The following is a 14,643-nucleotide window of genomic DNA, read 5'->3' on the forward strand; positions in this document are numbered from 1 at the left end:
TGTATATTTTAGTTGTAGGTCCTTCTGGTTGTGCTGTGTGGGATGCTGCCTCAGCATGGCCTGACGAGCCGTGCCACATCTGCACCCAGGATCCGAACCAGTGAAACCCTGGGCCACTGAAGCAGAGCGTGCAAACAACCACTCAGGCACTGGGCCAGCCCTGCCTTTTTATTTCTTAATGGTGGCATTTGAAGTGCAAAGTTTTAAATTTTGAATTCCAATTTATCACTTTTTCTTTCATGGATCATGCTTTTATTGTCATATTGAAGAACTCTGCCCAATACAAAGTCATGAAGATTTTGACCAATGTTTTCTTTATGTAGTTTTATAGGTTTGGCTCTCTTAAATCTGTGATCCATTTTGAGTTAATTTTTGCCTATGGTGTGAGGTCAGGGTCTAAATTCATCCTTGTATCATCACAATTTGTTGACATCGCTATTCTTTCCCCATTGAATTGTCTTGGCACTTTGGTGGAAAAGTGACCATAAACGTAAGGGTTTATTTCTGGACTGAATCCTTTCCGTTGATCTTTGTCCTTAACCTTACATCAGAACCACACTGTCTTGATTACTATAGTTTTCTGGTAGTTTTGAAGTTGGATAAAGTCCTCCAACTTTGTTCTTTTTAAAAATTGTTTCAGCTATTCTGGTCCCTTGCATTTCCATATAAATTTTTTCATCTGCTGTCAATTCTACAAAAATGGCTGCTGAGATTTGATAGGAACTGTATTGAGCCTACAGACAATTTGGCTAGAATTTACTTCTTTTTTTTTTGTTTTTTAAAAGATTTTATTTTTTCCTTTTTCTCCCCAAAGTCCCCCGGTACATAGTTGTATATTCTTGGTTGTGGGTCCTTCCTGTTGTGGCAAGTGGGATGCCACCTCAGCGTGGCCTGATGAGCAGTGCCATATCCGCACCCAGGATTCGAACTGACGAAACACTGGGCCGCCTGCAGCAGAGCGCGCGAACTCAACCACTTGGCCACAGGGCCGGCCCCTAGAATTTACTTCTTAACACCTTGAGTCTTCCACTCCATGTAGATGGAATGTTTCTCCATTTCTTTAGGTCGTCTTTAATTTCTCTCGGTAATATTTTGTAATTGTCGGCATACATGTCTTGCACTTCTTTTGTTCTTTCTAAGTATTATTTTTGATGCTTTTGTGAATGGAATTGTTCATTTGCTTTTGAGTTGTTCTTTGCAAGTGTATAGAAATACAATTGATTTTTATATATTTGATCTTGTATCCTGTAGGCTTGCTGAACTTGTTTATTAGCTGTAAATGTTTTTGTGTGTGGATTCCTTAGGAGTTTTTATATACATGATCATGTCTTCTGCAAATAGAGATGGTTTTACTTGTTCCTTACTAATTTGGATGCCCTTTATTTCTTTTTTTGCTTAATTGCTCTGGCTAGAACATGCAGTACAATGTTGAATAGAAGTAGTAAAAGTGGACATCCTTGTCTTGTTCTTGAACTTAGGAAGAAATCATTCATTCTTTTACCATTAAATATGATGTTAACTGACTGGGTTTTTTTTGTAGATGCCCTTTATCAGGTTGAGGAAGTTCACATTTACTTCTTGTTTGAGTATTTTTATCACGAATAGATGTTTAATTTAGTCAAATACTTTTTCTGCATCTGAAATAATCATTTGATTTTTGTCCTTTGTTCTGTTGATATGGTGTGTTACATTCGTTGATTTTTTGGATGTTAAACCAACCTTGTATTCCTCTGCTAAATCTCACTGGTTCATGGTGTATAATCCTTTTTATAGGCTGCTGGGTTCTGTTTGCTACTATTTTTTGAGTACTTCTGAATCTTTCTTAATAAAAGAGATTGGTCTGTAGTTATCTTTTCTTGTGTTGTCTTTTTTTTCTCTCTAATTTTTTGGTGCTCTGAATTTTTTTTCAGCCTTCTTAAGTCTTGTGACATCTTTTTCTGGTTTGGTATCATGATAATTCTAGCCTCATGACATGAGTTGGAAGTGTTGCCACCTCTTCTGTTTTTGGGAGGAACTTGTAAAGGATTCACATTAATTCTTCTTTAAATGTTCAGTAAAATCCACCAGTGAAGCCCTCTGGGCCTTGACTTTTCTTTGTAGGTAGTTTTATGATTACTGATTTCAATCTTTTTGTTACAGGTTTATCAGATTTTCTGTTTCGTCTCAACTCAGTTTCAGTAGTTTGTATTTTTATAGGAATTAGTCCATTTCATCTCAGTTACCTAATTGTTGCCATACAGTTAGTTGTTCATATTATTTTGTTATAATCTTTATTTCTGTAGTGATGTCTCCTCTCATTTCTGATTTTAGTGGTATGAATTTTTCTTGTCATGCTATTTAAAAGTTTGTCAATTTTGTTCATCTTTTTGAAGAATTAACTTTCGGTTTTATTGATTTTTCTCTATTTTTATATTCGATTTCATTTATTCCTGCTCCAAGTTTTATTTCCTTCTTCCTGCTTGCTTTCTTTTACTTTCCCCAGTTTCTTAAGCTGGAAAGTCAGGTATTGATTTAATACTTTCTTTTAATATATGCGTTTACAGCTATAAATTTCCCTCTTAGCAGTGCTTTCGCTACATCCCATAAGTTTTGGCATGTTACATTTTCATTCATCTCAATGCATTTTCTAGTTTCCTTTGTAATTTCTTCTTTCACCTTTTAGTTAGTTAGGAATATTATGATTAATTTTAATGTATTTGTTGATTTTCCAGGTTTTTTTCTAGTTTCATTCCATTGTGATTGGAAAAGTTACTTTGTATGATTTCAGTAATTTTAAATTTATTGAGACTTATTTTGTGGCCTAACATGTGGTCTCTCCTAGAGAATGTTCCATGTGCAATTGAAAAGAATGTGTATTCTCTTGTTGGGGGGAGTGTTCTGTATATGTCTGTTATGCATACTGGTTTGTTGTGTTCAAGTCCATTGTTTCCTTACTGATCCTCTTTCTGTTTGTTCTGTCTATTACTGGAAGTAGGGTGTTGAAATCTCTAGCTATTATTATGCACCTGTCTGTTTCTCCCTTCAATTCTGTCAATTTTTGCTTCATATATTTTTGGGGCTTTGTTGTTAGGTGCATATATTTTTATAATTGTTATATCTTGGTGTGTTGAACTTTTTATCAGTATGTCTATGTCTCTTGTAACTTTTTGAAGTCTATTTTTTCTGACAATAATATAGCCTCCCAGCTCTATTTTGGTTACCTTTGTATAGAATACCTTTTTCCACCCTTTTACTTTCAACTTTTTTGTGTCCTCATATTTAAAGTGAGGCTCCTTAGTTGTTTCTTCTCTCAGTGCAATTAACATCGTCGCTTTCTTGTGTACCCGTCTAGAAATGTTTGATGCCTGCACAAATGTACTCACACACATTCACTGTCCTCTTTTTTAAATGCAAGTGGGAGCATACTAGCCACTCTTGCTTCTTTCACTCAATGATATATCCTGGAGATCATTTCGCATCACTACATCAAAAGAGCTCTCATTCTTTTTCACGGCTGCCGAATACTCCATTATGTGGATGTACCATAATTCACTGAAGGCCCTGCAGATGTATAGGAAGCCAGAAAACACATATAGCTTTAAGAAGAAACAAGCAGAAAAAAAGCCCAAAGTTCCTGTTTCTATTACATTCATTTTTTCCCTTTCAGTGCTCACTATGGAGCCAAGACCCAGAAGTCTGGTAATAATGCCTTGCAATGTTTACATGACTGAAGGTCAAACACCCTTCAGAATAACAAGCCTGAAGGACAAGTTCAGAAGCTTTGCTAGTCATCAAATAAACGTTGGCACGTCAGAAAAAAAAAAATAAGTAAATAAAGTAAGGCTTCTCGTAGATTCTTTCTTTTTAAATCAAATCTACCAATCTATATTAATAAAATAATTTCATCCATTTACATTTAGTGTGATTACTGATAAAGGCGGTGTTTCTGCCATTTAACTATTTCTTTTCCATATGTTACATCTACCTCAATTCCTCCATTAATGCTTTTTTAGGTATTTAGTTGATTTTTTTTTTTTATTTGGTAGTGTACCATCTTGATTCACTTCTTTCATTTTTTTTTTCTTTAGTGATTACCATAAGGATTACAATAAACACCCTAAATCTACAGCAATCTGATTTGAATAGTGCCTTTCCAGCTTCAGTATTAAACACTCTGCTTGTGTACATCTGCATCCCTCCTCCTCTATATTGTTATCATCATAGATTACATCTTTATACATACCCATTAATGGATTTGTAATTGTTTTGTGCATTTGCCTTTTAAATCATATAGGAGGAAGAGAGACATTAAAAACCAAACTAAAGTACAGTAATACTGTCTTTTTAAAATTTACTTAGGAAGCTGCATTTACTCCAGTGTTCTTTATTTTTTCTCATGGTTTCAAGTTACTGCCTAGTGTCCTTTCATTTCAGACTAAAAGACTCCTTATCACGTTTCTCGTATGGCATGTCTGCTGCAAACGAGCAAACTTCAGCATTTGTTTATCTGGAAATATCTTAATTTCTCCTTCATTCTTGAAGGATAGTTTTGCTGAATATATTTGAGTTTTTTCTTTCAAGACCGTACATATCTCACTACTTTCTGGCCTCTGGGATTTCTCATGAGAAATCAGCTGTTAATTTTATTGAGGATCTCTTGTATGTGATGAGTTGTTTCTCTGTTGTTGCTTTCAAATTCCTCTCTTTGTGTTTAAGTTTCAGCAGTTTGACTAGAATATGTCTTGGTGTGGATCTCTTTCCATTCATCCTGCGTGGAGTTCACTGAGATTCTTGGTTGGGAATATGCACATCTTACATCTAATCTGGGAAGTTTTTGGCCATTATTTCTTCAAATATTTTATCTGCCTCTTTCTTCTGAGATTCTTATACTGTGTATGTTGGTACATTTGATGCTTTCCCACAGGTGCCTCAGGCTCTGTTCATTTTTCTTCATTTTTTTTTTTTTTTTAGCTGTTCCCCAGACTAGATAGTTTCAGTTGTCTTCAAGTTCTCTGAATCTTTCTTCTGCTTGCTGAAATCTGTACTTGAGCCCCTCTTGTGTGCTTTTCAGTTTGGTTATTGTGCTTTTCAATTCCAAAATTTCTGCTTCATTTCTTGTTATAATTTCTATCCTTATTGGCATTCTCATTTTGTTCAGACATTCTTTTCCTCATTTCCTTTAGTTCTCTTTTTTTTTTCCTTTTTCTTCCCAAATCCCCCCAATACATAGTTGTATATTTTAGTTGTGTGTCCTTCTAGTTGTAGCATGTGGGATGCCACCTCGCCATAGCCTGATGAGTGGCGCCATGTCTGTGCCCAGGATCCAAACTGGCGAAACCCTGGGCCACCAAAGCGGAGCGTGCAAACTTAATCACTTGGTCATGGGGCTGGCCCCCCTTTAGTTCTTTTTTTTTTGAGGAAGATTAGCCCTGAGCTAACATCTGCTGCCACTCCTTCTCTTTTTGCTGAGGAAGACTGGCCCTGAGCTAACATCTGTGCCCATCTTCCTCTACTTTATATGTGGGACGCCTACCACAGCATGGCTTGCCAAGCAGTGCCATGTCCGCACCCAGGATCCAAACCTGTAAACCCTAGGCCACCAAAGTTCAACGTGCCAACTTAACTGCTCTGCCACCAACCCCCTTTAGTTCTTTTCCCATGATTTCCTTTAGCTCAATGAACATATTTAAGAGTTTGTATAACATCTCTGACTGACAAGTCCATTGTCTGGGCTTCCTCAGATATGGTTTCTGTCAAATTCTTTTTCCTGTGAATGGGCTGCGCTAGCCTGTTTCTTTGCATGTTTTGTAATTTTCTGTTGGGTACTGGAAATTCTGAGTACTGTGTTTGTAATGTTGGAAATTTAACTCTCCGACTCATCAGAGATTGCTGATTTTTGCTTGTTGGGGCCTGAATCTGTCCACTTGTGACTTTTCCCAGCTATTTTGCAAAATATGTTCCATGTTGAGTGTTGTCCCTGAAGTTTTAGTTCCACGTCTCTGCAGTCAACCAGTGATCTGACAAAGATTTTCTTAAATGTCTGCCTCCCAGAAGAGATGAACTGTCTCTTTAAATCCCGTTTCAGCTGAGAAGCTGTTTGAGTCTTTCAAACTTGAAACAATGGCCAGCCTCTGTGCTGGCCCCTCAGTGATCAAAAGCCATGATCAGTAATTAAAACACAGAACACTGATTTTTGGAGGACGGTGTCCTTATTGCCACCCTGACATGAGCTGGCCACTCTAGGAACACAAGCTGCCTGTCCCTGTGGCTACCTGCCACAGGGTTGTAGGGTGCGTGATGGTATGTGCTATTCTAGATTCGGGAATTGACTGAAATTTACCTGCTTCTTCTTGAAACTCTTCCCTGGACGCTACAAGAGTTCCGCTCCAGAGTTCCAAAATGGTTGCTGGAGACAGTTCCTGCCAGCTCAATAGTTGTTTTGGTAGAGGGATGAATTCTTAGAGCTTCCTATTTCATCATCTTTTGTGATGTCTCTCAACTCTTATATTAAACACGTATTTTAATGTACCTTTCTAATTTCTCTGACTGTTTTTTTTGAACTATTTTTTTGGTTTTTGTTTTTTTAGTGGTTGCTCTAAGGGTTACAATATGTATGTTAATTGATCGTAATCTACTTCAAAATGTTACTGAGTTCTGGTAAAATATAAAATTTGCTCCATTATAGCTCTGTTTTATCTCTCTTTCTTTGTGCCATTATTGTTATATTCTTAGGTGATAAGCCCAACAACAAGGTGTTATAATTATTGCTTTATATAACAGCTTTGTCTTTTAAAAGTATTAAGAAGAGAGAACAGTATTAAGAAGAGAGAACAGTGTTATATATTTAATCACGTATTTACCATTTTTAGTGCTCTTGTTTCTTGTGGATTTGAATTACTGTCTAGTGTTATTCTCTCACCCTGAAGGATGTGGGCAATAGTAGCAACCTTAGTTGAGAATGCCACAGACTCCTCATGTTCTTATCTCAAGTTTGGCATTTCATTAATAAAAAATTCTCAATTTGTTAATGTTTGGTCTGATTTCAGAACCCTGAAATGTTTGTTTTTGACAGTTTTGTCCAGTTTTCTAGTTCTTTTTCGAGGAGAGTGTTTTCTGACCTCTCCACTCTGCCGCAGCTGGAAGTCCACCCAGCTTGATATTTTTTGCAAAATATGGATAACTTTTTTTCAACTTTGTTTTATTGTGGTTAAATACACATAATATAAAATTTATCAACTTAACCATTTTTAAATGTACAGTTCAGTGGTATAAAATACATTTATGACGTTCTACACCCATCACTAGCATCCATCTCCGTAACTCTTCATCTGGCAAAACTGGAATTCTATACCCATTAGACAGTTCCTCCCCATTACCCCCTGTCCCCAGCCCCTGGCAAGCACCATTCTGCTTTCTGTGTATGATTTTGACTAAGTATCTCAGTTGAGTGGAATCATACATTCTATATAGTGGAATCATACATTTATTTATCGTTTTATAACTAGCTAATTTCACTTAGCATAATGTCTTCAAGCTTCATCCATGTTGTAGCATGTGACAGGATTTCCATCCTTTTTAAGGCTGAAAAATATTCCATTTATGTACATACTACATTTTGTTTAGCCATTCATCTGTTGACAGGCAGTTGGGTTACTACCACCTTTTAGCTGTTATGAGTATTGCTGCTATGAACATGGGTGTACAAATATCTCTTTGAGACCCTGCTTTCCATTCTTTTGGGTATGTCTTCAGGAGTGGAATTTATGGATCATATAATTCTACTTTTAATTTTTTGAAGAACTTCATTGTTTTTCAGAGCAGCTGTACCACTTTGCATTCCCATCAACAGTGCACAAGGATTCCAATTTCTCTACATTATCACCTTGTTTTCTGGTTTTTGATAGCCATCCTAATGTGTGTGGTGTGGTATCTCATTTGTGTTGTCCTCATAATTAGTGATGTTGCGCTGGAGGGGGAGGTGCAACAACAATCTCTAACTGCACCTTTGTGATCAGAATCCACAGTGAGCAGTCAGAATACAGATCCCTGATATTTGGAGCACTAGGTCCTGTTTGCCTACCCTGGTTCCTGAAAGCTCTGTGTAAGCTGCTGCAGGCACACATGCACAGCTGCTCCTGCACAGCTGCCTCCCTTGTGGCTTGGGTTGGGGGATGGGTAGCTGCTACTGTGTTAAGAGCTGAAATTGACCAAAATTAACCACAATTCACCCTTCAGATCTTCCCCTGGAAGTTGCAAGCCTTCAATAGACTCCAGAGTTACAAAATAATTACATCAGACAGATTATGCCAGTGCAGCTGTTGTCTAGGTCGGGAGAAGCTTCTTGGTGCTTCCTACTCCAGCATGTTCTTAAAGTCCTCTATCTATAGATGTCTTTTTGTACTGTCCTGAGATTTGTCCTATGATTTATAGAAATTGGGCTCAGAGCCAAGGCAGAGCTAAAAGTGGACATAACTTCTCTTAAGCTGATGGTGTTCAGGGGAAGGAAAGAAGTTGGGGGTTGGGCAAGGAGTCATTGGGCCCTTATCTTGCCTGAGTCCTCCAGCCCCAATCTTGTCTTTCCCAGAAGGAGGCCTGAGGATTGGCCCTTTACAACACCTTTGTCCCTGTGGAGCCTTTCTGGCTTCTGCTACCTCCCTCTTTCCCATATGCCCTGTCTCAGGGGGCAGACATAGAAAACTCAGGGTAAACTATCACCTGTCTCTTAGCCTTGCCTTGTAACTGCTGGGTACCCTCTGTGGAAGGTGTGAAGGGGCTCCAGGATAAGTTTTGGCCCCATGTATTCTAAGGTTTTCATTCATTCTTCCAGCCAGCTTCATGCAGACAGGGGTGCTGGGCCTGAGGTGTGTTTGGAGCTGGAGTAAGAGTGGTGGAGTTCTCTCTGAGCTCATGTCCTGGTGGAGGTTTGGGGAACTACTGCCAAGGAGGGGAGAGGGTATAAGCCCCAGAAAATAATATGCCAGCTATCTCACTGGTGATGGGAATAAATTACATGTATAATTCTAGAAGAAGCTTTACTGATTAGATCTCTTGCCTCCAGGATAGAATTTCTGTGAATATAAGCCAAATGTAATTTTATTATTACTTTTATTTTCCTGCAGATAATGCCTAGAACACCTCTGTAACCAGATGCCTTTGCCTTTCTCTTTTGGCAGAGGAATGTCATGGCATCCGGAGTCGTCCCTCAGATTTCTCTGATCATGGGGCCGTGTGCTGGTGGGGCTGTCTACTCCCCAGCCCTAACAGACTTCACGTTCATGGTAAAGGTAAGAAAGAAGGGCCTGTCTCTCCTGTCCTTTGAGACTTGGGCAGTACCTCACCTACAATAAAAATAATTCCCGACCCAGATCTGGGTTGTTATCTGTGTTCTCATTGGCTTTCAGCATAATGATGATAAGGTCTTAGTGGAGAGACGTTTTGGCACGAAATCTGTACCTTGTTAGGGGTTCAGTGGCAGAATGTGCTTATGTGCTTTATTGCTGGGTGATTTTGCTTGTTGATCTGAATTGCAAATGATTTTCAAATAATCAAAGGATCCTATCCTCTGCCCAGACAAATGATTGTTTACTGAATCCTATTCAGAAAGTTTCTCATGAAAGGCTTTTCTGTGGTCTGCTTTATCGAGAAGTTGTTTCTTATGTCCTACCTTTATTTCTTCAGCTTTTTGCTATTTTATTACATTTTGTTTATACTGATAATGGATAAATCTGATCTCCAACTTCATTTTGAGAGGTACCTATCTTTATTACATGATTTTGATGGAGTGATATTTTAAAATGGTTTTTAAATTATGCCTACTTGAATTTATACATGCGTAATTACTCCTAATCTAGTACCTTTTAAAAAAAATCAGTCTTTTTCTCTTAAAATATTTTTAACCATGATGAACAATAAATGCCAAGCAGAAAGATTGGAGGTGGGGGAAGTAGTCATCCAACATGAGAACAGTGCTGGAGGGAGTCAATAGGAAACACTTTTTTTCTGGGGTAGTTTGGCAGTAGGAATTCAAAAGTTTAGAAGAGTGCTTACCCTTTGACCCAACTCTTCTGTTCTCATTGATAGAATGAAAGAAACCTAAATGTTCAACAGCAGGGGTGGGTTTTAAAAATTAAGATGACCACGTCTCTTGCTTCCTGAACAAAGCAGAATTTCCTGAACTTTGCCCCCTAAATCTATATATACCGTACCTACCTGGTGCTACCCCAGTCCTCTTCTCCTTCCTGCTTGGTAGGATTTGAGGTATGGGATCAATTCAGCTGGCTAAGGCCATCCTTTCCCCCGCTCCTTACATACATGCCCATCGCTGACCAGCTCTCCACACCTTTTCAGTAGCTTTGTGCTGTCAGTTCTCTTTTATGTATTATTTTCAGTCTCTCCCTTGGTACTGGATCTTCCCATCAGGACTTAACCATATTCAGGTCTTCCCTGTGTTCAAAAAGCGGCCCCCGCCCCGAGTCTGCATGTCCCTGTGGCTCTTTCCCTATTTCTATCTTCCCATGCTCTTGTTTCATTTGGCTTCGTCCTCTCGGTGGCAAAACCTTCTCCACTGAGACCTCTCAGACCCCTTTCTAAGGTCATCAGTGACTTCTATATCACTATGAACGCTCTTTAAGTCTCATTTTCCTCAATCTTTGAGCAACTTTCTCTTTTCTTGGCTTCCATGATGCCACACTCTGACATCTCTGGCATTGTCTCTCACATCTCTGACCTTACTTTCTTGGTTTCCTTTGCCATTTCATCCTGTTCCACTCACTCTAGATGCTAGTCTAGTTGATTCTAAACTGCTTTCTCTCTTTTATTTTCCAGCTCTGTTGAGATATAATTGACATATAACATTTGTAAGTTTAAGGTGTACGTGTATCAACGACTTGGTACACTTATATTGCAAAATGATTACCACCATAGCCTTAGTTGCTAACCCCTCCAACATGTCACATTTTCTTTATTGTGATGGGAACATTTAAGATCTACTCTCAGCAACTTTCAAGTATTTAATACAGTGTTGTTAACTATTACCGCCATGTTGTACGTTATATCTCCAGAATTTATTCTGAAAGTTTGTACCCTTTGACCAACGTCTCTGCCCTTCCCTGACGTCCCAGCCCCTGGTAACCACTATTCTACTGTCTCTATGAGTTCAGCTTTTTTAGATTCTATATATAAGTGAGATCATACAGTATTTGTCTTCCTCTGACTTTTTTCACTTAGCCTAACTCCCTCAAGGTCTATCTGTGTTATTGCAAATGGCAAGATTTCCTTCTTTCTCATGGCTGAATAATATATTCCGTTATGTGTGTGTATTCATGTATGTGTCACATTTTCTTTAGCCATATGGATATGGATTTCCAATGGAATAGTATTTCATTGTGTGTGTGTATATCACATTTTCTTTATCCATTCATCCATTGATGGACACTTAGGTTGTTTCCATATTTTAGCTATTGTGGCTAAAGCTGCAATGAACATGGGAGTTCAGATATCTCTTCAAAGTCCTGAATTCATTTCCTTCAGATATATACCCAGAAGTGGGATTGCTGGATCATATGGTAGTTCTATTTCTAGTTTTTTGAGGAATCTCCGTACTATTTTCCATTGTGGCCATATCAATTTACATTCCTACCAACAGTGCACAAGGTACCCTTTTCTGTACATCCTCACCACTTTGCAGAAATGTGTGTTCAGTTCCTCTGCCTATTCTTTAAAATCAGGTTGCTGTGCAGAAGCTTTTTAGTTTGATGTAGTCCCACTTGTTTATTTTTGCTTTTGTTGTGTGTGCTTTTGGTGTCATATCCATATAATTGTTCCCAAGACCACTGTCAAGGAGCATTTCCACTATATTTTTTTCTAGTTTTATGGTTTTAGGTCTTTAAATCTTTAATCCATTTTGAGTCAAGTTTTGTGAGTGGTAGAAGATATGGGTCCAATTTCTTTCTTCTGCATGTGGTTATCCAGTTTTCCCAACACTATTTGTTGAAGAGACTATCTTTTCCCCATTGAATATTCTTGGCCCCCTTATCAAATATTAGTTGACTGTATATGCAAGTGTTTATTTCTGGGCTCTTGATTCTGTTCCATTGGTCTGTATGTCTGTTTTTATGCCAGTGCCGTACTGTTTTGATTACTGTAGCTTTGTAGTATAGTTTGAAATCAGAAAGTATGGTGCCTCCAGCTTTGTTCTTCTTTCTCAGGGTTTCTTTGGCTATTTGGGGTCTTTTGTGATTTCATACAAATCTTAGGTTTTTTTTCTATTTCTGTCAAAAATGACATTGGAATTTTGATAGGAGTTACATTGAATCTGTAGATGGCTTTGGGTAGTATGGACATTTTAACAAGATTAATTCTGATCCATGAAGATGGGATCTCTTTGCATTTATTTGTGTCTTCTTCAGTGTCTTTCATTAAAGTCTTATAGTTTTCAGTGTACAGATCTTTTACCTCCTTGGTTAAATTTACTCCTAAGTATTTTATTATGTTTACTATTGTGAATGTACTGGTGTTCTTTATTTCTTTTTCAGATATTTTGTTGTTAGTGTATAGAAATGCAACAGATTTCTGTATGTTGATGTTTGTATGCTTTCTTTTAATTCTGTTTTCATCCTAGGCAATCCCATCTTCCACTTGCAGAACTTTAGTTAATATCTACATATTGGTGCCACCTCCTCTTTCTTATCCTCTGCAGCTAAACAAGTCTTAACCGTTCTACATCTTAAATATTCCATGTGTTTAATGAGAGTGCAATAAAAATGCCAAGTTTCTTTTTTAAAGGACTAGACAGAGTAACTATATAAAGTTCGTATGGGGGGAAAAAACACTGTGTAAGAATAAACAGTCCATGAAAGAGGTATAATGAAGGGCTAGCCCTGCCAGGTGATAAAATACATTATGAAGCTGAAACAACTAAAACTGTTTAATCGACTTGTAAATAAATGGAAAGACCAAGGAACAGAACAGAATTGAGAAATAGATCTAAATATATTTGTACATGTAGCTTATCAGGAAAAGACTATTGTTCTGTTAGGATCACCAATAATGTCAATTTTTTGTATCAAAGACACTGACTCCTGTGTCACTAAATCCAGTTGACGTTTCTCAATCCTTATCTTACCTGACCTTTTGGCAGCATTTGACCTGGCTGATCACTCCCTCCTCTCTGGGACATCAGGATACCGGACTCGCTTGTTTTTTCTCTTGTGGCTCTTCTCTCAATCCCATGGTCTCAAGACTTTAAACATCCATCTATATGGACAACTGTCAAATCTATTTCTTCAGGTTCGAACACTCCTAAACTCTAGGATTATATGTTCAACTGCCTACCAACATTGCTGTTTAGACTTTTATGGGTATCTCAAACTTGATAAGTCTCGATCTCTTCCAAGCCTCTTTTACTGTCTTCCACATCTCAATAAATGGCAAGTCCAGTGGCTCAGGTCAAAAACATTGACACTGTTTTGACTCAGCTTTTTCTGTCACATCCCAAATTCAATCAGTCAGAAGTCATATGTGCTCTGCTTCAGAAGGTAATGTAAAATATAATCAAATTGCTATATACTGCTGTACACTGCTATCATTTTGGTTAAAGCACCTTGCCTGGATTATTGCGGAATCATTCTAACTGGGCTCTCTGCTTCTGTTTCTGCCTCCTTCCTGTGAATTTTTAAATTGTTAATGTTTTTAATTGTTTAGTGTAATACATCCTCAGGGGAGTACATAAAATGTGTACAGTTTAGCAATTGTTATAAAATACAAATCCATATAAATAACACCCAGATCAAGAAATGGCCTTCTGGAGCCCTGCCACCATTACTTTCCTGATCGTTATTGCCTCCTTCCATTCTGCCTAGAATTATTATCTCAGTTTTGATGGTAATTTTTTCATTTGCTTTCCTTTACAGTTTAAAGGTTTAATTATACCTCACTAAACAACGTGGTTTAGCGTTACCTCTTTTGACCTTTAATGTAAAGTGAAATCATATAATGTGCATTATTTTGTGCATAGCTGGGACTTATGTTTTTAAGATTTGTCCATGTTCTTTATAAATGTAGTTCATTAATTTTAATAGCTGTGTAGTAAATTATCTTAATGTACACGTCCATTTTACTGTTGATTGACGTTTGTGTTTCAAGATTTTTGCCATTGCAAACGATGCTGATATAAGCATTCTTATACATGTATCTTGGTGCACACAAGTTTCGGTTTCTCAAGGTATGGGCAGTGGTACGCCATAGGATATACATATCTTCAGATTTTCTAGGTAATGCCTAACTATTGACTAAAGAGGTTGCAGCAGTTTACACTTCTACTAACAGTGTGTGAGAATTTCTCTTGTTCCACATCCTTGCCAGCACATTTTTTTTTAAAGATTGGCACCTGAGCTAACAACTGTTGCCAATCTTCTTCTTTTTTTTCCCTCCTCTTTCTTCTCCCCAAAGTCCTCTAGTACAGTTTTATGTTCTAGTTGTGAGTGCCTCTGGTTGTGCTATGTGGGACGCCGCCCCAGCATGGCTTGATGAGTGGTGCCATGTCCGTGCCTAGGATCTGAACCAGCAAAACCCTGGGCTCCTGAAACGGAGCGCATGAACTTAACCACTCGGCCATGGGGCCAGCCCCTTGCCAGCACTTTTATTAACATAATGTAATTATTCCAG

The 14,643-nt window shown here is 38.0% G+C and overlaps 1 protein-coding gene across 2 annotated transcripts in view; it reads left to right on the forward strand.

The window, feature by feature from the left end:
- Positions 1-14,643, forward strand: part of PCCB (propionyl-CoA carboxylase subunit beta) — a 75,278-nt gene that overhangs the window by 11,767 nt on the left and 48,868 nt on the right. For both annotated transcript variants that reach the window (XM_014828689.3, XM_044754936.2), the window contains one exon: positions 9,153-9,263. In XM_014828689.3, the coding sequence (XP_014684175.2) occupies positions 9,153-9,263 (111 nt within the window). The remainder of the gene's footprint in view (positions 1-9,152; positions 9,264-14,643) is intronic.

The sequence above is a fragment of the Equus asinus genome, chromosome 21 (genome assembly GCF_041296235.1).
Source record: "Equus asinus isolate D_3611 breed Donkey chromosome 21, EquAss-T2T_v2, whole genome shotgun sequence".
In the NCBI taxonomy this organism is placed as follows: Eukaryota; Metazoa; Chordata; class Mammalia; order Perissodactyla; family Equidae; genus Equus; species Equus asinus.